Consider the following 27,103-nt stretch of genomic DNA (forward strand, 5'->3'; position numbering starts at 1 on the left):
TTTTGGTGACAATGAACTAAGACCCATGCAAAATTGAGCATGGTACCCGGATCTTGAGCCGGAGCCATCGGAGTGCCATATAACACTCTCTGCTGGAATTCACGCATCGTTATCGGCGCTAACCTGGTTGACCGCACTAGCACTAACCGCCGCTGTTTATCATTAACGCCATCAGAAAAGGATAAAAGCGCGCAGCCCTTAGCATTGGCTATCACTGGGTGAGACGGCAGCAGTCAAAAAACGATGTGTTTTACAGCGAAGGCTGTTAGCCTCTAGTTAGTCGGCATGTATTGCTGGGTCATCCTCACGGAAAAAGAAACTTCAGCGATTCTAGCAAAAATTGCATACATCCTTGTGCATCGCTCATGTAACATACATCACAGCATTCGTTTTAATGAAGAACAACGTTTAATGGAGAACAACTTTAATAAAGTACAAAGAGCATACGTTTCCCGTTAATGATTACTGTTTCGCATGCTGCCGCGGCTAGGGAAGCTTTTGACGTGGGAAGTGATGTCATAACCGTTTCATATGCAAAAAAAAACAGCCTCAAAACTCTTTTCGCTGTTGTTGCAGCAACGCTATGGGTACGCAACGCGTACTTAGGACTATCGCTCAACAGACCACATGGCACAGATTGGCACATGGCACAAGGCACAGATTTAAGGCTCGCACTGTTCGCACATCTGAGCTTTTCTTCCGTCTCCGTGCCTGGCGTGCAGTCGAGGATGCACGGAAAGCTATTTTTATACCTGTGGACATGGTAATCTTCAGTCTAAAGGGTCTTCTCCAGCTGAAGAAGTTGCCGCTTCACAAAAAAAGAAAAAAAAAGAAGCACGAGGACAGTAAGAGGAAATAATTCTGAGTATGCCCTGTATGGTTGAAGTGACAGGCAACAGGGCGATTTTGACACAGTAATAAGTCGTCGTATCAATCGCATTTCTTTGTGGCTTCCTTTTCGCCAGCGCTGAGCGCTTTATGTTTGAAGCCACCCACTTCCTCTGGTACATGGTAGAATCATGACCAGATTTATGTAGGGGGTGATGATTTCTCGGGTGTCTGTTTCTCAACCCTCTGCATACGCGAGGGCGATCCAAATTGTCCGTGTGACGGAGGTTTACATTACATGAAGATTTGTTGTGCTTATTAATAATATGTCGAGATGATGTCGCGAAGCAGGTGATATCTTGTTCAATACATGCGTTTAAAGGCTGCATCTCCATCCTTGACACAACAGGCACTAGGTAACGTATAATATACGCAACAAGGCGTACTTTTAAATACAATGACTGTTTTTGTTAGTATTCCAGCGAAACATCAGCAGTGAAGCGACACACGCTCGTATCAAGCGGAAACATTCGACAGCAGTGAGCACTTGAATATTGCTGAGGTGTATGCGACGGAAGTAGTGCGTGGATTGCCCGTCAATCAAGCAGGCATAAACTGTTCAATTTTACAGTGGCGTCCTCGCTTGTGTCCCATTGTGGAATGTTTTTGAAGCATGAGCCTTAAATATACAACTATCACATACTTCCCTATATCTAATATATTGACAATGAACAAAGTTTATACAAGCACCCAAAATATAAATGCAAATGCATTTAGAATACTTTTCAGTAAGTTGAGTAATCAAATTTCAAGCACATTATTTTCGTTTAAAAGGCAGCTGAGGTGTTTGCTAAATTACTTCTTTGCCATCAGTTGCAAATAAGGGGCCATCCGATTGACACGGTCACGTAACTTCAAGCGGAATCGGTAGTACAACATAAACCAAGTTTTTTCGTCATCTTCGTCAAACCTTCTTTTGCATTTTTTCCTGCAAAGGGGGAACATTTTTTTATTTAAAATGATGTAACTATAATCCTTTGCTTACGCGAACAAGTATCACCGATGCTTGCTACAGCCTTCTGAATACGAGATATATATCGGTAAAGATAACGGAGAAGAAGCTTGCCCATGGATCACCAGCTTGCCCAGTTCCATGCCCTGCAAGATTTGTGGAACCGCAAACTACGCCGTAGCTCCTCTTACTAGGGGGCGAACACAAATTTCCCTGTTCATCCATTCACCAGAGCACAATGGTTCACAGCTGAGCTTGTTGGCTCATACTTGTCGGAAAATCAGCACGGGCACTCACTTTGACGCAACAGAGCGAATCCAATATGGTCGTCTTCTGTCCTTTATTTCAAATTCAATGCACACTGATTTACCGAAAAGTTGGCAACAGCCTTCAAGTTTCGGCCTTCGCCTATCTTTGATCACTTAAGGTCACCAACTTACATCGAAAGCTTTGTCCTATGTCACAAGCGTAACTCTATCTTTCCGGCCGTGTCACCTCCCAAAATGTAAACTTTCCTGCTGAAATATTCCCACATAAATCACCTCACGATGGCTGTCTACGTTATTCCAATTAACGTTGAAGCAGTGTAGCGACACATTGTGACCAAAGTTGGCCTCAATGTGGTTTATTGAAGATTAGCACATGTCTACTGGCATATAACCGGTGACCCAAATTCGCTTAAAACACTTTTATTTAAGAATAGCATATACCCAGTCTGCCAATCTGGCATTAAATAACTTCAGGTGAACAGTCGTACATATCAAGTTCTACATACTCCGTGACCTAAGTTGGTCCAGCTGTCGATTTCCAACCCATTCGTATTATTCGTACAAAAAAATCGCTTACATAAGAAGTTCGTTCAGTAATGGTCGCACATATGACACAAGGCGTACATGTCTAGAATATGCAGATCCATGTAGTTAACTTTATAAAATAAGTACGTGGACAAACTGTATTAGCAACAATCTGTGGAAAAATAGAGCCGTCGTAGTATTCATTGCATGTCGCTCCGACCGAATTAAATTGATTTACGTCACCAATAGTGCGTTATATGAGTAAAGCAAATAAATCTTACCAAGCTATTGAGACAGTCGACCGTGTTATGGATAGAATCACGCAAATAGAGAGAGAGAGAGAGAAAGAGAGAGAGAGAGATAGAGAGCTTATCTGAATTAAGATAGAGAGGTCGCCCTGAGCAAGCGTGCTCAGACCTGCTGCTCCACATAGGACGAGGGAAAATGGGATTGTAATAGTCTGATGAAGGATGATGGTGTCAAAGAAGTTGAATGCACAACTGGTGACGTCAAATTCAGAATTGCGGTGATTATCAAAAAAGTGAAAAAATTAATTCAGAATTCTTATCCGAGTTCCAACAATATGTTGGCTGCGGCCACTAATTCAAGTGCAATCCGCAGTAGGAAAATGCGTAGATTGAGGTATAGATAAGAATTACTCGAAAGAGTAACTCTAAGCTTTACTGTAAACGAGAGTGTTGATTCAGTATTACCCAATTGGCACATTTGTCTGGGAAAGCGTGCGTTGTTTGGAAAGTTGTAACGGAGATGGGTTCCGTACGTGCAGGCTCAACTCCGTCTGATGCTTAGTTTGGAGCCAACAAAAACGATCTACCGGCAACAAATGTAAGAACAAGAAACACAATAACTTATTCCATGTCCTTCCTAATATTGCTTATTACATCAAGAAACTCTATGTGCAGCGTGTTTAACCATTTAATATGCAAAAACCCTTACAGCACTCAGACTCAAGCACACTTTGTGCCAGAGTCCTTTTGCTTCGCCCTTTGAGAAGGAACAATTCCAGGCTTTTCTCCCACAGCCGCACTTCATGTTTACTTTAGCTCACTCCACATGCGCTTGATGACGTCGACGTTCGGTGTGTATATCTCCTCGAAGTATGGCAGCGCAGCCTTGACACGCTCGTAGTAGCTAGTCAGCTTGGGGAAATTACTTTTCTCCACAGAACCGTTCTGTAAAAGATAATGCCACAAATTAGCCTGATGTGGTGCTGCTCTCCCGGTGGTTCAAACAAAACGCCTGTAGAAATTGTTATGAAAAACGCAATGCTTTCGACGGGAAGAGATCGACGTAGATTCGGTAAACGAAGCTTAATACTTTACCTTCACATTTTACTCTTGAACGTGATTAGGAGCCATATAACGGAAAGCTATTTCAGTCTCTACTCCAATCTTCATACGTCAAATTCACGTGAGCACCCACTCAAGCAACGGGTGGTGACTCACGGCATTGTTTGGGCCGCCCAAGCAAACGCTCGTCTCTATAATATATAGGATGGTACATTTGTACGCTTATAAAGCTAATAACATCGACTACCTTGAGAGGTTTTTCGTATCTAGTTGGCTAACAAGAGAGGAGGTGTGCGCAAAAGCGGAGAGTGCTTTGGTGGGGCCGATAGAGAGCAGTGATAGTATATAACCGGATGGATGTGAAGGATGGTGCCAGCGTTTGGGATTGACCTGCCGCTTCCCGTTGCTTAGGTTGTGGCGGCTGATCGAACATCGCGACAGCATGCAACGGAGAGTTAAAAATGTCGCTAAGACTGATCCTCAGCGAAGAAGAGCAGAACAGCTCATCAGAGCGATGTCGTATACGTGCTGAAAGATCTCGACAACGTTATACTGACACGTAAACCTCTTTATTATGGCCAAATATATCTGTTCTCTTCGGCAACTCTAAGTAGCCAGTGCCAGAGCTATCGATGGGCAAACAATGCCTATTCCTTTCGGACAGTCTCAGTCTCCAGCTATTGCGAAAAAATGTCAGTTTTGTTAGCAAGTTACGGCATCTTTAATACTTTCACGCAACTTTGCCTTGTGGGTTATAGCGATATTGTGACGTTGCGACAGAAAGGCGAAATATGTACAGCTCGATCAGGTTATAGCAAAAGAAGGTGTAGAATAAGAAATACTTATTTTCCCTTTGTTTGGCCTAATCATACTTAAGCACTCTGTACATGTCATATCAGATGGCGAGTTTGGGCGGATTTCGTGACGTCGCGTGACAGACGAGGGTAATAGGGGTGGCCCGAAGTAGGTTCAACCAATCGTGGAGGGTTGATTGAAGACATAGAATAGAAACAGCTTGTAATAGCTTTACGTTATAACACCCCTGGAATAGAAACAGGTTGTAATAACTTTACGTCACTGCGGCCCGCTACCTAACCGCTGTACTCAGAGACTTAAATTTATGATTCTTGACTATTTCACAACTGATAATGAATCACGACAACCTTTGTAACTAACTCTGCACTCGTCGCTTAGTTAACACATCGCAGTTGTGCAGGACGTTGTTAAAGGGAAGCTGAAACGGTTTTCAATTTCCATGAATTGCTGGGATTGGGAAGAAGAGACCTAATAATTTACGGATCCGAAATTTTTTTCTTCGTTTTGTTAATATAAGGGGCGGAAATCGCTTTCTACATCACCCCCGCGGACACGCCCCCATCGCTTCCCGGAGCGCCGGGTGAGGTGGTTGCCAGAGGAGAGAACCGGCGAGAGTGACGTCATTCGCGGGGACCGAGCTGCCGGACCGGGGTGCTCGATGTGCTGGCATGGCTCTTTCCGTCCTGCGCTTCACTGAACGACGCTACGAGAGATCTGCCACCGCCGCCGCTCACGTTTGTTTTCTTTTGCGATTTTCGTAAACTGTTCTTTCGGGAAGCGGCCCGTCGCGGCAGCTTCACGTGCATGCTCGCGCGAGCCAACGCCGCTGGCACGCTTTGAAGCATAGACGGAAACGCGCGCAGTAATAAATTTTGGTAACCGGGCTTCGTGCGTAGCTTCCACAGCGTTGCACCTGAGGTATGAAATGGAGTATAGGCTTGCCTAGTGACATTCGACGTACGGATGCAGTTATCGTGTTTGCCACACGGCGGTGCTAAAACTGCCTAATATCTTTATGTCAACACTAGCATGGAGCACGCATACCGATTCTTGATCAAGCCATAACCGCAAAGTCGTCGGACCATAGTATGAATATTGCACATATGATACCTCTGGCCATCTCTAGATGTGTATGATAAGCAACTTCCATGACTGTACCTCGCCGCAACTGCATGTGCGCGCTTTGAAACGCGGCACTTATGTTCGCGATCGTGTATCAACACTCAAAAGACCACGGGACTTTAGAAGAGCCGCGGCAAGGTGCTTGACATCGCGGAACTGCACCCGTGTTTACAATCTAATGAGAAGTTAGTGCTTCGGCATTCTTCCAGCAGCAAGTTCCCAGTGACACATTAGCGCATTTTTTCACCCGTCATTGGAATGTGCAGCTACACGAAAAAAAAAACATACGTACCAGCTAAGATTTGCAACGCGCGAGAAGGTGCACACATCGCTCTCGCTGTTGGCACACTCAACATCGTCGTTGCCGCCGTTGCGCCATCGTTTTCCGTATCGGCTGTCGGTTCAAACATGTACGGCGAAAATACAAGCTGTCCGAGAAAGCGAGAACGTTCCATAATGCTTACAACACAGCTATGAAACCAGAACAGAACAGCGTGCTACACTCTGAAACGGCGGCGCCGACCGGCGACTGCCACGAATGACGTCACAGCGGCCCCGACCAATCACGGGCAACAGCGGCGTTGGCGCGAGGCCCTGAGGCGCTGTGCGCGTTTTCTTGAAAAAACAGCCGCTTGCGTTTGTTTCCGCCCTTTTTGAACCAGATATTTGTGTTCAGGGGACTCAAAACTGTAGGATGCCGCACAGAACTCTTTTTCGAAAAGTGTTTCAGCTTCCCTTTAAGTACGGCCTGCCGCTTCCAACGGGGAGTGCAGCAACCACCAGTCCCTCCAGACGTTATAAGTAGTTTGTAGAGATAACCTAAAATTCCCGCCTATGGTATTCAAAGCACTTTGTCTCCCCGAGCCTCTCAATAAACGTACTACAAATTCAGTGCACCAGCACACCAAAAATGTTTGCATTGAGACGTGCCATCACTTCTGGCATCGGTTTCATGTTGTTTGCTTATCCGAATCAGGAAGCCTTTCTTTAAGTCATCTGAAAACGCCTTCTTAAGCTGCTGGATCATTTCCTCTATTTTTACTTCACCGGTACGTACAAGTGCAACTTCGATGTGGCAGACGTAACGTTCATTTCAGAATATTCTACTTCCTGTGTGAGTCGTCATCACATTTTTTTAGACTTTCAGTTTAAAACACGCAATTACGAATTAAGTGTTAAAACCAAAAATTATCTGCAACTACGGGCGGCATGTACTGCTGCTTAGTACCTGAAAAATTAGACACGTAACTCGACCCCATTTTGCGACACGGTAAGGGGACGCCGTAAAGTGTTCGTTGACTCAAACAACACAAGGTCCACAAATTTATTGAAAATTTCGTGCCGAGTCGCAACCGAGCCTCGTCTGACACTGCACCAAAACATAATTAGTCACCAGACATGAATACAAACACTGTAACAGAGTGCATTTGTGGCCTGTGACTCAAGGGAAGTGCATTCTTCCAATACGTGGGGACAGCAAGCTGCAGCCAGTGACATTATAGCACAAAAGTAGAAGTCACACTAATGGGAAACTGAGAATTATTGGAGATGCAGCAGCCAATCGCGTTCCTTTATATGCATGACGACATTACGGAGCTGAACGTCTTTCAATATCGGCGTCGCGTCTCTGAGTAATGTGTTATGGAGCCCAAGGTAACCAACGGTCGATGCATTTCGCTTTTGTGAACGAAGCTTGTATTCGTTTCTTATCTGGGTCACTGGGACCAAGCGTCAGGTATATCGAAGTGTACGGAATGTAATTCGGCCTGCGCAACTGGCATAGGCGGAACTCGCTATCACTGTCAACGCTGACCCTGTACACATATATAACTGCCTAGGAAAGTAAACAGCAGGTTGGCTGCCGTGGTACCTTATTTGGTAAAACAGCGCACGCGTGTGGATGATGTGGGTTGGGCTCCCACCTGGGACATGTTGCTTGGTTCAGTTTCACTTACTTTTTCTGATAATTTTTGCATTTAAATTAAAAAAAAAAAAAACAATTGCAGCGTATGTGCATATACGTGCAACTATATGCACGCTAGCTTTCATGAACATTGCCGATCAGACTACCACCCTTCGCTTCTAAATATAGACTAAACAGCCATTTTCAGAAACAGCGTGTTAACTATTCTTACGGTGTCCCAATGTTTCACTTCAACAAAGCCCGACGCTGATGCGGTAATGTGCCCGATGGTCGTCTTCATTATCGGCTTTTTTTCATATTATTGTAATGACCGAAGAATTGAGTTCCTTGAATCCCCTTATTCTTCTCGCCGATAACAGACGTACTTGCATTAGAACAATGAAGCGTAACTGAGCTTCGCGTTTCATTAAACTTACCTCGAGAGCAACAAGGATTTCACCAACGAGGCATAAATCAGCAATGGTATATCGATCACCAGTAGCGTACTTTGCTTCGCCGATGAGGTGCTCTAGGCCTTTGATGACATTTCCCTCGAAGGTAAGCACATCCTCGTCGTCTGGTTTTGACCGGTCAAGAAAACGAGGACGCTGCACAGAAAGAGGCATTTGCATAATAATCCGCACTGGAGCTGAAGCGTTTGGCTATATGCATCAGACAGCTGCGAATGAGCGTGAAACTTGTGTCGAACTATGAACTAATTCTAAAGAAAAAGAAAACATATATCAATTGGACCAGATCACAGAAAACTTGCAAATGGAGTCCAAGTAACTGAATTTACCCACATATACGTCAACGTAAGGTCAAAAAAAGTGGTGATAACAACCTAATAAGTGCCAGCGAAGTTGAGACATAGCAAATAAATCAAAACGAGCACGCGGGAATAGCTAACGTTCTTTAAAACCTTCTATGCATATTAACCGCATAATTATTATATTAAGACGTAGAACCAAGTGCCAATAACTGCGATCATGTTTGAATACAGCAATATGAAGGCTTATGTTTTACAGCGTAAGCTGTATTAGCTCATTCCAATAGACGCTTTGGTTGGAAATGTTGTCCAACACGGCCGCCTGTGCCCGCCGCAGCTAATTCCAGGCTCGTGCCCACTGGTGGATTGGGCAAGAAATGGTCGGATTGCCTTCTGGAAGAAAACGAAAATTAAGGAGACGTATAAAAATTTCTAGAATTAAGGAACCTGTATGGCATGCTTAATGGTGACTGTTATCACCTCCCCGTTTCAAAGGGGATGCGAATAAATCATCATAATCATCATAATCTTCATTAGCACCGTATCGTGTCCCTTGTGACGTGATGTGAGATGCGTGCCACATAGCGATAATGCGTGCACACTTTGCATTGCAGTCACATTTTATTAGACTAGATGACGCGCGATGTAGTTGTGCAAAGGTAGAGGTACAAGTTACCATTTCTTATAAAGTATGTGGCTCCTGCCCATTATTGGGGATTGGGTAAGAAATGGATGGATTGGGTTGGACAGGAAAAAGACTAAGGATAGATATAAAAAATAATAGAATGATAAACTGTAGAGCATACCTAAATAGATCAAGCCGGCTAGGGGACTGTTTTCCACCGCCCCGTTTCAAAGAGGATTACAATAAATCATCATCATCATTATCATAAGGATCATATCGTGCGTCGTGTCATGCGATGTGAGAAGCGCATTGCGTAGCATCGTTAGATCCGAACTTTGCATGGCAGTTGCGTTGTGCTGCACCAGCTGCCGGTCATGTAGCAGTTGCATCTAGCTGGAGCTCGTTAACTCAAGCAGGCTAGGCCCCCATTTCTCATTGCCCTGTATCAAAGGAGATGCCAACATCTCATAATGATCATCAATATCATATCGTGCCACGAGTCAAGGTATGCGACATGCGCATGGCGTAGTCCCAATACCTGTGTTTGCTCTTCATTATACTTATCCATCATCCTTGGAAGGCACGAGCCGCTGACGAAGAAGCCAATCGTAGAGCTACGTGCGCGGCTACAACCAGGCTACATAAGGCTCGGCCGAACGTTGTCCAGAGAGAAGCACAAGTCGTAGCTCGATGTCGACGCTGGCTGCGCAGTTCTGATCCTTCTCGTGAAAACAAAGCAAGGAGACTTCGCCGCGAAGACCCTCTAGTGCGTGCTGCCGAAAAAGGAGCTCCTAAGGAGTCGTTCTTCCAGTTTACGTTCTGACTGTGCTAGGTGTGCCGCGCAGGCCTGTCACTTCTTTAGCGTTGTTCGAGAGATCATACTTTTGAGCACGAGGTATGTGCAGAATAGTTGGCATTTTATTGGGTGTGGTAATACTCGCAACACAAGAAATAATTAAAATGTCGAGATTGGCTTCTTTTTGTCTTTAGTCTGGCTTTAGCAGTTTTCACCAAGCTGCATCAGGTAATAATTCATCTGATCATTCATGTAACACGTATTATTGGCTTTATCTAGCAGGGGCTCAAACTTAACACCGATCGTTAAAAGGCGTTTGCACTTCAAATAAACGTTTAGGCTTTCCCAACTTCGTCTCAGGGAAAAATGATGGTGTTGCCAATGTGGTACCCAAAGACCACGCAATGATGCGCTGACAGAAAAATCTCCGCCATTGCGAGGTCCTACACTTTCACCATACAGAAAAGAAGAAAAGAAATATTGTGGTAGTATTTTAAGGCTGCTCGTCAAAAATGCAACAAAGAATTTGTAGCTGTTCGTGTGCGTTACTCGGTGTATTTCAACATCCATGCGTACCATCCTTGTAAAATGATTCCTTAAGGAGCCATTAAGCTGGCATGAAAGTGAATGCTAATCATGTAAATCGGAAAAACAACGACTCTGTTCAAATTTGTGAATAAATGCAAGTCAGGTAGACAGTTACTCGGGACATTTAAGAAATGTCCTGAAGTAGCAGAGTGCAAGAGTTAGGCATCTGTATTTGTTTGTAGGACATACCACATAAGAAGTATTCTATGTGTCTAGATACATAGCGATCTTTCTTTATACATGTTATTATTGCTTTAGAAGTTACAATACTTTACCCCTTCATGACATCTTCAGGCGTCTGCTTATCTCTCACGCTAGCAATATGGTCCAAAAGCGGTGATACACATCCCGAAAGATGGTTCATTCTCTAAGTAGCAAACATTGTTACGACATTCACAGAGGTACAAAAGATGCCGTATACGCCTATGCTCAATAATTAGATGGTTTAGTTTATCTTGTTTTTGCATACTACATTACGTTAAACGAAAAATAAACAGGGCACCCATTTCAAATGCAGGGAAAAATATAGATGTGGTGGCCAATGGAGAAATTCACTCATGCAGGTACGCGAAAAATTGGTGGGACTTTGTGCGTGGTATGTGGTCGCACTTTGAAAAGGCTATTGGTCTGACATAGGCAGCACTTATGCAGGGCGTCTTTTTAGACATGAAGATATCTTAAAAATGAGAAATGAAGCAGCGAACGTTGCGTTTTAGCAGATGATTTCCAAGGCCAGGTGGACATACATTGCAATTACTAACGCGCGCTTCTCAAGACCAATAAAAAATTCATTATTTGCAGTTGGCTTGCAGTTGCCTAAATGGCAACGTTGGAGGCAGTCATATAACGACATAGAACTACATTATTTTGAAAAGTTGAAGCGAGCCTAGTTCGAAATATTCATCATCGAATTCGAAAACTCAATCGAGGCAATTATCAGGACCACACGCGTCCTGCGGCGCGTAAGACGGCAGCGCCCCGTAAAGAAGTGTGGCTTGAAGTTCGAATGATATGACGTATATCACGTATGAAGTTTTAAGGACATCACGTATATTACGTATGAAGTCAGAATGATATCACATATATCACGTATGAAGTTTGAATGGTGGCACGCATATCACATATGAAGTTTGAATGGTATCACGCATATCACCTAAGAAGCTTGAATAACATCGCACAGCCGAACATGATTGCTGAAAGAAGTGGGACGCATCAGTACCTCCCACGACTGCCTGAGACGTTCAGCTTCAAACATCCTCACGCTTGCCATCATGATGCGTTTCGGTTTGATATGATAGCGGGGCCAGCTTTGCTGCGCTCCCAGCAATCTCTTTGTGTTGATACTACCTGGATTTCCCGTTGGAATTTGATGATAAATATTTTTAAGAATGAATCATGGGGTTTTACGTGCCAAAACAACGATCTCATTATGAGGCACATCGTAGTGGGCGACTCGGGATTAGTTTGGACCACCTGGAGTAACTTACCGTGCACCTGAATCTAAGCACACGAGTGGGTTCGCATTTTCCGACCATCCAAATGCGGTTACCGTGGCCGAGATTTCATCCCATGACCTCGTGCTTAGCGGGCCAACACCATAGCCACTAAGCAACCATGGCGGGTGATGAACATTTCCAATTAGGTCCGACTTTCAAGATTGAAAGAAATCAGGGTGCATTAAATTTTGTCTGCATTCCAATTCACAATTCAAGCTGCCCCCAAAGCACTAATGAAAAATAATAATAAACAAATAATTCTTTTCAAATTTTCTGCTCAAGCTGTTATTAGCAGCAAATTAGGTCCACCTCAACCAGGAACTCGTCCTGAAACGCGCTAAGTTCACTGCACTTACTACATTATTGCTAATGTAGTGAACTTCTTAACGACAGTGGTAAGCTTCCACTCATAAAGTGGTAAGACCTGGCGTATGCCGTCTAATACTCTTTATTCGGACGTAATAGTTCTGCAGAAGCACGCAAGTTGGAGGGACGTAATTGATAAATAGAAAATGAGACATCCACCCAATCGTAGCAATTGCTACAAAGGAAACCCACACGGATTCCTCGAAAGAAAAGCCGCGGAAAAGCCGTTGACGAAAAATTGTACTCTGTAAATTTCCTTCTCATGGTCACGGTCTCAGGTGAATAATGGACCCAGGTGAATATACAACTTATCTGCACAGATTCTAGAGTCTGAATGCAGATCATGAAAATGTGTTAGCTTGTTAAGCTATTGAACATTACCTGTCTTCTGCATATTAAACTACGATCGCCCTCTTGCGATCTCTCGGTTAAGGTCCTCAACCATTTGTGGAAATTCACCTCCAGTGTTGCTAAACAAGGCAATATAATCTGCGAACTGGAGGTTGTCTAGTCATTCTCCATTGATCCTCACTACTAAGTCTTCCCAGGCTAATACCTTGAATACTTTTATGCATGGAGTGAGTAGCATTGGAGAGATTGTGTCTTCTTGCCTGTCCCCTTTCTTGGTAGGTAATGTTCTACTTTTCTTGTGGAGAACCAACGTAACTGTCAAATCTTTGTATATATTTCTCAAAATATTCGCTTATACCTCCCGTAATCCTTTATTATGCAATACCGTCAGATTGCCGCTAGTTCTATTGAATCAAAAGCCTTTTCACAGCCTATGAAAGCCATATAGGGAAGTTCTTTGCACTCTGCAGATTTCACAGTTACCTCAATTGTTACATGAATGGGATTCATTGCACAATATCCCTTCATAAAGCCAGCCTGTTCTCTTCGTTGATTGAAGTGCTGCCCTCATTCTGTGGGGAATTACCTTGGTGAATAGCCTATACAATACCGAGAGGAAGAGAATAAACGTATAATTATTCGATTCTTTAGTGTTCTCCTTCTTATGGATTAGTATAACCTTGACATTCTTCCAGCTTTCTGGTACACTTAAAGACTTGAGGCATTCCGTATAAAGGGACGAACCCTTTTCAACCATAATATCAGCTCCGTATTTGAATACATCGACTGTTATTGCACCTTTTCCTGCCGCTTTTCCCTTGACATGTCTTGCAAGGGCATTATAACTTAATTGCTAGTTATGTAGTATGTCCCAACTATAATGCACTAAGAATTAAAAATATTCAAATGTCAATTAGCTAAGCAGAGCTAACCTAATGTCATTGGCCGTCGCTTGGATAAACGTTTTTCCGAACATGAAAAAAGTCCGCTAATAAACGCAAAATTTACCGCTCAACTGGCTGCTCGACGCACTCGAGTCATAACGACAATAGTATAACGAAGTTAGAATGACGCCGATCAAATGACCACGAGGCATCAAGTGGACGGTATGACAACAACTGCATGACGACGGCTGAACGACGACGAAGCAGCGGCAATGATGACACCACAACAATATGAGGACAATGACAGCACGAGTACTCTATCAAGACAATGACCTGACAAAAACGTAGAGTGTTGACTATCGACGGCGGTGGCGTGAAGACGACGCCATGTAAAAGGCGAATAAAAAAACTGGAGTGACAACGATGGGATCACGCGGACGGCCTCACTATGACAGTGTGACAATGATCACATGGCGACTGTATGAGAACAATGGTGTGATGACGAAGGCATGGCGAGAGTCGGAAGACAAAGCTGCAATGTCGACAAAGCAATGACCACGACGCCATCTCTACCACGAGCCCATACCTAGTAGCTCAAGCTATTAGGCAACTGTGGTCCCTTGGGCGGCTAGAAGGCGTGATCCCGACGACATGACGAGAGTCGGATGGTAAAGTTAGAATGACAACGATGGAAGGACAGGACGACATCACCAAGAAGTGGTCATAACCTAATGGGAGGGAGAAAGGTTTAATAATACGAAATGCAGAGAGGTCCGCCTGAGGTACATTCCTCTAGCCAGCTACTCGGCGTTGGGGGAAGCGTAAGAGGTAAAGAAAGGAAGAAGGGTGCAAAAAGGCGAATAATGGGTGACGATGATGAGGAAAGATGTAAAGCATATAGTAACATTTCTCGACAAGGTAAAGCCTGCATTCCAGGCCCGTGCGTTAAAAAAATGATGTAAGGCCTGGATAGCCATAAAACTCAATATAACGTCTGGCCAAGGGCCTAAAATAACGTCCTCCGACAGAGGTAGGCTTCCGAGGCGCGTAAGGGCACTATTAAACTTTTGACGCTCTTCCATGTACTGAGGGCAGTTACGCAGCACAACACCTAGAGTCTCTTTCACACTGCACAGTCCACAGTCTCGTGTCTCTGTGCGTCGCATGAGGTGCACGTACCCGTACGTTAACGCCACCCCCAGCCTAAGTATGTGCTGGAGGCTGGCACAGCTGCATTGAATTTTGGGTGGCAGCCTAAATTTTATGGCAGGGTCCAGTTTTTGGGGTCGACTGTGGCCATTCCTGTCTCTGTTCGGATGACACTTCAGAGAGTACAGTTAGCGTCCACTCTTGAAAAAGGAATCGCAAGCAGTGGCTCTGGCTCTTCCAGCACCTACTTCGCTTCGGCATCGGCCAGTTCATTGCCATGCTCACCATAGTGACTGGGAACCCACTGAAATCTGATCAATGCTGTAAACAGCTTGAGTCATTGGGTAGATGGATGGATGGATGGATGGATGGATGGATGGATGGATGGATGGATGGATGGATGGATGGATGGATGGATGGATGGATGGATGGACGGACGGACGGACGGACGGACGGACGGACGGATGGATGGATGGATGGATGGACGGACGGACGGACGGATGGATGGATGGATGGATGGATGGATGGATGGATGGATGGATGGATGGATGGATGGATGGATGGATGGATGGATGGATGGATTAAAAAACCTGAAGTAAGCAAATAATACAAATTGCAAGAAATCTAGCTGTCTTATTTACACGACCAGCTATATCGCAGTGTTCAATTCATTACCCTTGTTATAGTATAGTAGTTATCATTGTATTCATTCAATAATTGCAAAGCACCATTTGCAGTAAATGCATCGCCGTATTTATTCTATTGAACTCAAGACACACAATTTTCGTCATTACCGGGCGTCCGTTCTTGCATATATTATTTATGTACCCGCGAACGTTTTTGTTGGCTAAGAGGCATTCTTGGTCATTCCCAGCTGATCTGCCTCGTTTTGTTGTTGCTCACGTAAAGCTGTCGCACAATTTCCTCATCATCGTCATCTCTTTTATTACCATGAAGTCCTTTACAACAGTTCATTTCATACAACTTCGGATTGTGGACACAAACTAGCCCAATAGGGCTATTTTTCCGGCCAGGAATTTAAATATCTTCGCTATAATTACGACCAAACAACAAATGTCAGTCTATCAACAATTGATAGAGTAGTGTTTCTATATCAGCGCGTTTATTAAAAAGAAACAAATTTTTGATGGTTACCAAGCAATCTCCAGTTTTCGGTGTGCTGAAGGCTGAATGTTGAAACTGTTAAGACTGCTCTATTTTCGAACCTTGGCAGGAGGTTTGTAGATGCTATGGGTTACCAGTTTAGGCAAATGAAACTCAAGATCATTGAGGATGGTTCAAGTACAGTCACAGATAAGGCACTCGTTAAGGTTATTGATTGCTTAGTGTAGAATGAATTAGGATACTGGTAATGGAGGACCACAGGCATAACTTTTAGTAAAACACTGCATAATATGTGCATGTAACAAGCTTGCCGATAACAACAGAGCGTGCGTTTTTTAGTGATTGTTGACACCTGATGACACCGCTCAGCAGCGGACTCCGTAACCATTAAAATTGATAATTTATCCTAAACATCTAATTCCTTTTCCTTCCGATAGTATGACTAGAATATAAGTCCTTATAGAGATCAAGGGTATTTTTCATCTTTAGCCGTTCCTCTTTTGTCGGCACTGCTTGACCATTCCGCTGGTCTTCAAACAAACGATAAACATGTCCGAATTAAACTTCAACCAGCAACTTTCTTGCGTCATACACTTTTTGTTCCAACAAGCGTTGCAATATACAGGTCGTTGCGTGTATTACTTTTTTTTCAGGTGACCATAAAGACCCTCTTACTTACGCCAAGAACTGCCTCCCAAGCGTCTTTATCTTGACATTCCAATTTTGCGTGTGGCATAATAAATTTTAAGCGAGAGTCTTTTTTTTTATTTTTCGCACTTAAACCTTCATAGTAGACCGACAATATTAATTTAGAGAAAAGTTTTGCATATGTCCAGGTTGAACTAAGCAGACCCCGCTGAACTAAGCGGATATAGAACACTCACAAAGAAAGCTTCTGCGTGGTGTTGGATGTTTCCGGAAACTGCGGCCAGCACCTGGTCGATCCGGGTCCGGGTTTTGAGGCAGTCCGGGTACAGCTCGCACGCGGGAGCGTACTTGCGCAGCAGGTAGTAGGCGATGGCGTTACTGAGCAGACAGAGCGTAGCGAATCACGATGGTGCAGCCGCTGGCGCTCCCTTGACGCGATGCTTGGCAGGGGATAGTGCGTGTCTCGCTTTGCGCGCGCTTTCTTTCGCGACATTCAGAGTGCACTTAGTCAAGCCCCGTTCTCATCAGTCTACACTCCCAGCGGCGGGCACTATTGACATGTTACGGGCAATTGAATGTTAACGGCGCCTTTTTAAAATAGCGAAGCCTGTTGCTTTGTCCATAGTGGTTCAAACTTCTTTGCTCACAGGCCGTATAGCTTGCATAACATCATAGCTTGTGGACTGCTCAGCTCGCCAAGCAACGCGCGTTGCTCACCCCGAAAAGATGAAGGACACAGGGAGGATAGTGCTGGAGGAATTTCGTTCGGGATGCTTAAAATTATTTTTAAAAAAAATTGATGCGAGAGTTGTACTATATCTTGTTTGTTTGTTTCTTTTGCCTCTCAGCGTGTTAGTAGATGAAAGATTTTGGGAAGCTTGGTCTAGATTCAATAGGTTAAAGTTAGATTAGAAGTATGCCAAAGTAATACTTTTCTCTGTCACAAGAAGACACACAGTGGTTAATATGTAAGCCACTGGCACAAATTGTGTAAGATCACACTTGAAACACTGGACTGCTGTGTGTGTCGACTGATACTGGAGATCAGACCTACGAACAAGAACGCTGCAGTTAAGACCAAGCCCACTAATCTTTCGGGCTACTGTTTCATCTAGACAGCACTTGAACCCACAGAATCACTCCTGCAGCGGGACGGACACGATAAAAATATTGGTGAGTGGGCACGCCTTCAGTGTGCTGCTACTTTGACTTGCGTAAATGAGCGGGTTTAGGAGAAAGGAAAAGGAAAAGAAGTGATAGAGAAACGAACAAGTCCTTGTGTTACCCTTGAGTAGCGTGATCGTTTCTTGTATGGGCGTGCGAAAAAAGCGGTGTGACGGACAGCACTTTGCAATGGTATGCAGGCCACCACACTTTAACTCAAGCATCGATACTTCGCTAGTCACATGCCCATGCAGGTCACGCCGCTCCCCTGCTGCTTCTTCTAACCGTCTACGTCGCTCATTCCTCGGTATCGCCAGAAAGCGTTCTATTCTATTCTCCGATTTCGCATTAACACTTTTGTCAGGGTATATTTTGTCCATGGCCATAAGAGTAAGCCCACAAATGTAACACTGAGATCTCGAGGGCGGATCGCTCTGGAGTGGTTGTTAATAGGAACTATGCCGAGCGGACATGACTTCACAGCGGTTCGGCTTTAGCAACATAATTCCAGCATGCACCTCGAATAAATAACTAAATGTTAATCAAATAATGTTTTCTTAGCAAGCTACATATTACGATTTTTACTGCAAGTAATCTACGCTTCTACTAGCAGTATACTCGAACAGTTCAAACCGCCTTATGCGCTTGATACTGTATATAAAATATCTATTTAGAAAAAAAAAATCACCCCTTAAAATTATTATGGCGCAAGCGTCGCAAATTATCATGAAAGCGCCAAATTTTCTATGCGCATAATAATTCCACCCCAGCTAAAAATACGCATGGGCTTCCTGTCTTGCGAAGGAAAAAATTATGTTAAAGGCGCCCTGAATCACTTTTTTTGAAGTGGAGAAAGGCATTTGGAGTGAAAATAGGCTCCTTCATAAATACTTTGCCGCAAAATGTACTTTGATGTGTTCAGCGGAAGCAGACTCATTGGCAGTCAAACACGACCTCCGCTGTGCTCTCATTCCTACTTCAATGCAATCCACTGCAAAGGCTCCGCCGCTGTGGGGCATGCCCACAACACTACTCGGTGTCACCTTGGCACGCAGTTCAAATTTCGTTTTGGATGTTAATATAGACGCCACGACTTCCAATTTTGGTGCCTACGGCGCGCTAGATATAAGCCAAACATGGTTGTCTTCAGCGAGCCGCAGTGCGCTTAGCCAGTGGCAGCCGCGGTATCTGCGTGATGTGGGCAACCAAAGCTTTTGTCATCTATCGGCCAATAGTTGCCGTCTAAGGGAGTGACAAAATGAAGCGTCCGATGACATAATCAAGCGTCCAGAACAGAGTAAGGACAGGGCCTTCTGTTGAAAAGAGCGTTTGAGAAAAAAGGGCACTTCGCGATCTGTTTGCGAGCTCCACGCGCAGCGTACGACAGCGAAACTTGGCTGCGATGTTTACTGCAACGTAAGCTAAGCGAGGACTTCTTATTTCACCAAGCCCAAAAGGTGGTTCAGCGCCCCTTTAAGGTAACGACTGTATAGCCAGACGCATACCTTTCGTAAACCACAAATCCGTCATCGTCAATCGTGGGCACCTTGTGGAAGGGGTTGACCTGCAAAGAAGAGAGAAATGCTAGGGCAGCGATCCCATCCACGTGAACCAGCTATAGACGCTTTACCGGAGCCCCATGTGCTAAACAAGGAGCTCTAGCCGACAATGTCAACAAAAAATTCACTGTTTCGCCCGAAAGGAGAAGCCTTTATTAAGATAGCAAATTAGCAGACAGCCATACGAAGTAAGAATAGTACTTTTGTCGGTTGTATCAAGTTGTAAACTTTCGCTTAATTGCTAACTAAATTAAAAAGCATGGTGTCAGCACGCACACCAAACATGAACAGATCAAACTCGATGACCATGGACACTCACTGTAAAAACTGCGGTGTCAGGAAACGCGGTAGCAGCAGCGAGCGAATTGACCTTCGTGCTGCCTATCGCTTCAACGCAAACTAAGCGCCGAGAACACACAGCACGCACAAAACTACGAGCCGCCGACGCACCTAGACTCTGCCCCCCAAGCAGATCGCTCTCAAGGTAGGGCCGCGCGACTTTGCGCAGCCGCGACATGCACAGTTAAGGCCAAGATATAGTCCGGCGTGCTCGGCGCGCCAGGCCGCGGCAGGCGAAGTCGGATACGCTGCGCTAGCGACGCCAGGGGTGCAAGAAATTTGCTTGCTCTACAGTTCGGCGTGCGCGAGCAGCTCGAGCAGCTCGAGGCTGGCGCCATCTGTGCGTCCGGGAGCGCAACTTCACCGCCGCGGCGAACAGCTGTTTACATGGCGCATGCGTGTCTTGCATATACCCTCGCCGTTCGGGTAGCGCGCGCGCATCTCGTTCCGCGCGCTGTTTGTGCGCCTAAAACGAAAACTTTTGCGGGATGGCGTTAACTTGTCCTGACAGCCAGAAAATGAAAACATAGGGTTTTACGTGCGAAAACCACTTTCTGATTATGAGGCACACCGTAGTGGAGGACTCTGGAAATTTCGACCACCTCGGGTTCTTTAACGTGTACCTATATCTAAGCACATGGGTGTTTTTCGCATTTCGCCCCCATCGAAATGCGGCCGCCGTGCCTGACAGCTAGAACATCGCACTCATATTGCTAGTACTTCGGCAACGTCAAAAACGGAAGCGGACCATGTATGTACATGCGAAAGCTATTCGACAAGCGTCCTCAACTCGGCGACTACCACCAGCTAGTACAGGAGCTGCGAAATGCAGCTTACCTGTGGCGAGACCACACTGCTTTCGTATAGCTTCCCACGCCTTGTTCTTCCGCTCTGTGTCGCGGTAGTCCACGCGTTTCACATCGTATACACATGGAAGGTTGCAAATCGCTTCAAGTAGGCGTCTTCACTCGCGCTGTCATCCCACACGGATGTTGAAAAAACCACAGCCGCACTGTCAATACGCGAACCGCAGGCCGCCATTCTGCCTCCTGCTCGCTGCCGCTACAGCGCGCAGTGCATTCTGGTCTAGCGTCAGCCGCGTGAAATAGAACATGCTCTATCTCCACGCCGGCGGCGTTGAGTTCGCCAAGCGCGCCTGGGCACGCCGGCTACGCCGTGACGTCGGACTGTAGAGTGCGCGTTTTTCACCGACGTCGCAACCGCGACGCGCGTGGCCGCGCGCGCGCGTTACGCCGGAGTATATCTTGCGCTTTACAGACGTGCTATAACGCCTCTCCCCTCCTCCCGGTGCCTCGCAACGTTGAGTGCCGATCGCGCGCGACGGTAGACGGCGGGCTTCCTTTCCGCTCTCTTTCCATTCGCGCGGGCGAGATTGAGACGCGTCGTCGGCCCCACTAGCCCGCTTTCACTCACACGTACAGCACAGGAAACGCAGCGACGGTGTTATCACCCTTGAACATTATACGGAAGATCACGGCGACGAGGACGGCCGCAATGCGCCTGGAGTGTCCATATAAGTGCTGTCGCAACAATATAAAATTTAGGCACTGAACTGGGTGACAAAAACTGTAGCCCCTCGGCTTCCTTTATTCATCTCCTGCACTGCAGAGTGAGGGCCTCGTATTTGGCAGGCTTGACGTCATTAGGCAATATGCGAGGCTTTATTGCCCAGTCGCCTGCTCCTCACCTCACGTACTGCGTGGTGCCAGTGGTTGAAAGGCTATACCATGCCTCTGCTTTAAGCGCAAATGGCGCTGGCTGCCTGGCATCGCTAATCTAGTACGCATACAAAAATATACAGCAAAAGGGTCGGGCGCATTGCCGCCGTAGTATCGTAACTGGCAAAGCGCCGCATGCGTAACGCTGTGGGTTACGCTCCCACCATAGGGAAGTTGCTTTTTCATGCAAATTCGAATTCTGTTTGCCCTATTATTTCTTCACTTAAATTAAACACGAATAATTTTCCCTATCCTTCCTCTATCTTCATGGTACATTTCTTCGTGAGGTGAAGTGAAACAAACATAAATTCTGCCTTCGAATCTGTTTATTCTTTTGAATCAAAGGTTATCAGAGTAACTTAACATTTCTTATATTCTAGGCATACCAGCAATTTCGCATTCGGCCCTCATTCAAATACGACCACCGCTATCGGGAGTCGAAACCCGTGACCTCCTGTTTAGCTGCAGGACGCCATAGCCACTGCGCGACCGCGGCGCGTGTTGGTATAACAGCAACAAAAAGAAAGAAAGAAAAAAATAAATTCTAGACAGAAGGACGGATGTGCCCAGGAAGCGTCATTTTGCTGCTATAACTGCTCCCGCAGTTGTGCTGTCACAAAACGTACGAATATATAACACCAAGCAGAAGAGATTCTAGTTTCAGAACAACGGAGTACAGACACCGCGCAGGCTTGGTTCCACATTCAAAGTTGCATGTGAACAAAGGTAATTGCCCAAAATAGAGTGGCCTGAGACGACTCTAGGTCGGTTATATAATTGCTGGGCTTTGTTTTCCAGATAACGCAAAAACTGATCGAGTAGCGCATGCGCCACCGCTATTATGCAACTGTAGAACAAGCTGGCATTGCAGTTATGTGGTAGTTTCGTGTTGTTCTCGGAGAAAATGTGAGCGAACATGGTGAAGAAAATAATGTAATATGGAGTCATGCAATGAGCTGTAAAACGCGCTGAAGTATATGATAGAAGCACAAAAACAAAAAAGCAATATCGGTAGGGCCACTGCATTATTTGACAGCAGAATTATAGTCATTCGTGCGGAGAAATTATTCGCATATTGCATCAAGAACGGATACAGAGCTGACGAAGCAAGTGGAACCTACAGATGGCGTTTCGCGGGGAAAAAATGTCGCATGTCCAATGACATTGACTTTCAATTTTTATCTGGACAGCCCGAGCACTGCACCTGCACTGCTCTTTGACATGCGACAGAAAGTCATGTATGATTGGACTGGCGCACATTGCTTTTTTTGTTAGAAGCGAAGCATTCTGTAGTTAAGCCAGTTCAGGTTCCCCACTTAGGTATATTCAAATGTACCCGATCACTTAATTTAAGGGACAATCTAACTACAACGTTTCTGTTGACTTGGTTCCACACGTTCCACAGTAAAACAAAGTGAAACCGTCATCTTCAACCACTCTTAGCCATATTGCTCTAATTTAAACCTAGTCCTTCGTGATAGTGGTTTCACCAAATAGAATTGTGTGCGACCAACGGTTATGGCGCATAAACATAAGAATAGCCTCCTCATTAGTGACTTTGTTCAACACTACTATGAAAGAACTCTAAATGCTGAACACAAACACATACAAAAAGCAAGATAGACTTCCTGCTGTGTTTCTGTAGTTCTAACGCTCAACTCGGTCACAAACCCATCCTTCCATTCAAATGTAGCCGTAATACCTATTCACACTTTCCTATTTTTCTTCGATGGACTGTCGGTCTGATGCAGCGTCCGCTTTTCATTGCAGGTGACACTAAACACTCCAGTCGCACCCCTAGGCCGTATACTCTTTAGGACGAATATTATTACCACAATAAGCAGGCAACACCCGTGGAAGAAGGTGGTAAAGGCGCTGTCCGTAGGGTGAGACTGATGAAAGAACCAGTTGCAGTAGAACCGTAGTGTTCCTTTGTGAATACACCAGGCCACTCACCTCCTCCCTCCCCTCTCTTGAATCGTTGAATAGTTTAAATGAGTATTTACTAGGCTATATACGCACCATTACTCCTTCAAGCGCACGTTGCCTTCGTTTCGACAGCGCAATGGCATCAAAAAAATAATAAAAAAAAATCAACCGGCCATGCCAGCGTTGGTGTTGGGGCCCAAGCACGTACGCATCCGTATAATTGCTGTCGCAATAAAAGGAAGACAACATTTCGCCTGGCGATTCGTTTGGTTGGAGATTTATTTTCTCCAGCTCACACAAGTCGCTTCGATTAGCTGTGCGCCACTAATGCGGAAAGCAGCCTTTATTGATGATGACATTCCGCGTACAATTGGAAATAAAGCTTCGAATTGCTTTTTTACGCTAAACCGCATACAGTTCCTTTGGACATAGCACTCGACGTTGTTTACGCGCGGATCACATCGGCAGACGCAAAGTGTCTTAGCTGCTTTGCTGTGCCCGTATTCGAACTATTTTCTTACGTCCATGCTCCTTGCAATTGGCCACCGCTGTGCTAATCGTTTTACGTTCGTGCCAATCACTTTCATTATTTGCGGGAGCCTTTAGCCGGAGAATCGTGCAATAGTTTTACTCAAACGGTTTGTGCGTATGGGTTATTTTCTAGCGTGTTTCTTTAGCATCCTATATTATGCTCAGTGGAGACTGCGAGGCGACATATACTTCATAGTATGTCCAACGTATCGTCAATACCTGCGAATAAACCGCCATCACGTTTCTACGGAACGATTGCTGGCACTAACGACCAAGAGGACACATGTATACCAAGAGCAAAACGGTATGCAAGCTAGCAAAAGCTCTTACCTTTTTGGTTTCGTAGTTGCTTGGAAATGAAATTTGTGAACAGGCATTCACCTGGCGTTTTTCTAAGTAGCACTGTTGCACGTTATAACCTGCAATAGCTGAAAGGTTGAATGCCTGCAGCTGAAACGCTTTAATGCGATTAGCCTACTTAGTACACTTCACGCACTTTCCGTTGTCGGACTATGTCCGAATCTTGCTGTTCTGCCGTCAACTTGCGTCTCTAGGTAGTGCGTGGGCTAACGACTGGAATATTGGGCAACTGAGTCGGGTGAACTCGGTTTGAAACCAATCGCAGGACCAACTTGGGGACTGTGTGTATTACAATCCGCACGTGCCGCGCACCAATAAATCACATTCACGCCATCTTGGCTCACTAACTTGCGTCACTGGGTATGTCTCGCTTTTCAACAAACCTCTTTCATCTGAGCTGGGCCACTGGGCAAACCCCGCTCTTCAATGAGCCTACTTGGTGCCAACTAAACTCACTGGATATGCGAGAGTGGCTGTACAAGTATGCCGTTCTTCAACGGCAAGAAATTTGCCGTGGTTTCTTAGTGGCTGTGGTGTTGGGCTGCTAATCACGAAGTCGCGGGATCGAATCCCGGCCACGGCAGCCGCATTTCAATGAGCGCAGAATGCGAAAACACCCGTGTACTTACATTTAGGTACACGTTGAAAAACCCCAATAGATGCAGATTGCCGGAACCCCACGCGACGGCATGCCTCATATTCAGATCGTGGTTTTGGAATGTTACACTCCGTAACTACATTTTTTTAACCTGCTCAGACAATCTTGGCGGAACATATATACTGACGCGACGCGTGCAGACTTCGCGTGCACCTAATGCTAAGCACGCGGGTGCTTTTGAAATTCGCCCCATCTAAAGGCGGCCACCGCGGCCGGGATTGGATCCTGCGACCTGGTGGTTAGCAGTGCAATTGATTGTGAGATGGGCGTCTGCCGGAAGTTTTTTTATAATTGCAATAAGCTGGGATATTATACGCGGTCGTAAATTGCCAAGAGGTCGCGATATGTTGATGTGGGCAAAGGTTATACGAATTTTTTTTCAAGGAGAGTAAATGACATGTTCATGGAGCTGATGTTTCTATATAAAATGGCGCCCCATTCTTGCTCAAAAGTGTCTGGACCATGATGTTACCTTCAGAAATCGTGTTTATTTCTTAAGGCGCTATGCGATTTTGTCGTGGAGCGTGATTTCCTCAGTTCTATGGGAGAAAACAGTAGCATACGTAGACGTTAAATTTCTTCTATGTTGCCATCACTTGTTCAGGCTGGTCTCGTACTGTCCTAACATTTCTTTGCTTTTGTCAGTTTTCCCTCTGACCCATGAACTTGCTTTGATATAGTTTTCTTATTTCGTTATTGACTTGCATTTACAATGCTTTAAAACTTCATTATGTGGTTTTAATTAGTTTCACTCTTTAGCTGACGTTTGCGAACAGCCAAACCTTTACCTAAACAATGCTCCCAAATAGCCTAGCTAACCAAACTCAAAAACACTTTTTACTTGTAGCTGCTGCTTCAGGGATTTCATTTCTTTTTGTCCCTCATCAACATATTTTACAACGTAACAATAACGGCCAGACTTCAAAACAGAAGCAGTCGCGCCAGGCAGGAGCCTAGTTACAAACACCTCATTAGCTACCTCATTTTCAACAAGGGGGAAGAGACAAGTTCACAACCTACACGCAATCCTGGAACATACATATTAGCAGTGCGACCACAGACCAGCAAGTCGGAGAGTTGTTAACGATACAAAAAATTACAGGCTTTTACGGCTAGGAAATAGCATCAACTTCTGATCTGAAGTACACATACGCGAACACTATCCCCCCCCCCCCCCCCATAAATATTTAGGGCACTCTAGTAGGTTTTAGACACAATTTGACTAACTACAACGTGACCAATACCAACACAGCTGCACGCGTTTTTCAATTTGTTACAACGCTTGCTTAACTGGTAGCCACAAAAAGCGTTCTGTTATACGGACCTTCTGGAACTCCTTGGTCAGATGATCGCCACTCTTCAAGTCGATATTATTAAGAGTCAAATTGAGGCCAATTTCTTTAGCTAGGGAACGAATAAAGAAGCATGGTGGGCTTCCTACAACGTTGTACAGGACGATTACCATCTTGGTTGAACTGGAACTATCGTAAGTGCCTTCAGCAATGGAATGCTAACAGCGAAAATGTGCTTGTGAAAGTGAATGCTTTTGTGTCCAGCGTACGGCTGTGAAAAACATTCAGAAATGGCTTGAGCACGTGAAGGCAAGTAATATAGTGCATCGGCAGCATGTGCTTTCATGGCAGTTCTGCTAATTGGACTATGGGGCACAGAACATCACATTGATATGCTTGTCACGTCTGCAGTCTGATAGCGGACATCAATCTGCTCTAGCGTTGTACAGAAAAATACAGATAACGCCATCCGTGCAGTTTGGCAGAACACTATGTGGGAGGGACCTCAGCCGCGTCATTGAGTTGATTAGGTAAAAAATAAAGCATTCCACCCTTGGGCGGCAACACTGGCGTCGTAAAAAGGGAAAGAAGGAGAACCTAGCGCACGTCTCGAATAACAATGAAGTGGAAAAAGCCTTCGCAGTTCAGGCTCCACGTCATGTCCAGTCTATGGTCTGCATGATTTAACACTCTGGGGCCCGAAAAGTTATAGTTTGTGTCTACGGTTTGACAAACACGGACCTGGTATAGGTACGCTGATGTCCAAGCTAACCGTCCGGCGAGACCTGCCGACGAAAATGGTAAACGAGACCAGGGAAGTGCTCAAACACAGCCCTCCTGGCACAGTGAAAATGCAGAACGTTCAGGGTGATCATTTTTAAGTTTTATGGCATTTTCGAAAATTGCCTGTGCCAGGTAGCATTACTCTGGTCTCTGAGCTGGATTACTCA

At 45.2% G+C, this 27,103-nt stretch overlaps 1 protein-coding gene across 1 annotated transcript; it reads right to left on the bottom strand.

Annotated features, from left to right (window-relative positions):
- Positions 1 to 3,559: 3,559 nt before the first annotated feature.
- On the bottom strand, positions 3,560 to 26,326 carry LOC126525239 (glutathione S-transferase 1-1-like). Its single transcript, XM_050173274.3, has 5 exons — positions 26,186 to 26,326; positions 19,252 to 19,310; positions 16,819 to 16,960; positions 8,223 to 8,393; positions 3,560 to 3,827 (listed from the first exon to the last, which is right to left on the bottom strand). Exons 1-5 carry the CDS (start codon positions 26,324 to 26,326, stop codon positions 3,690 to 3,692), a joined length of 651 nt encoding a protein of 216 aa, XP_050029231.2. The 3' UTR covers positions 3,560 to 3,689.
- Between the last annotated feature and the right edge of the window lie 777 nt (positions 26,327 to 27,103).

The sequence above is a fragment of the Dermacentor andersoni genome, chromosome 3, assembly GCF_023375885.2.
Source record: "Dermacentor andersoni chromosome 3, qqDerAnde1_hic_scaffold, whole genome shotgun sequence".
Taxonomy (NCBI): Eukaryota; Metazoa; Arthropoda; class Arachnida; order Ixodida; family Ixodidae; genus Dermacentor; species Dermacentor andersoni.

Bases quoted from the DNA above. Each gene is read 5' to 3' on its own strand.
- LOC126525239 (XM_050173274.3), bottom strand. From the start codon at position 26,326: ATGGTAATCGTCCTGTACAACGTTGTAGGAAGCCCACCATGCTTCTTT. The intron at 19,311-26,185 runs GTCCGTATAACA...TCTTCTTTGCAG, and splicing joins TGACCAAGGAGTTCCAGAAG to GTCAACCCCTTCCACAAGGT. The intron at 8,394-16,818 runs GTGAGTGTTCTA...CTTTCTGTGCAG, and splicing joins ACCACGCAGAAGCTTTCTTT to CGTCCTCGTTTTCTTGACCG.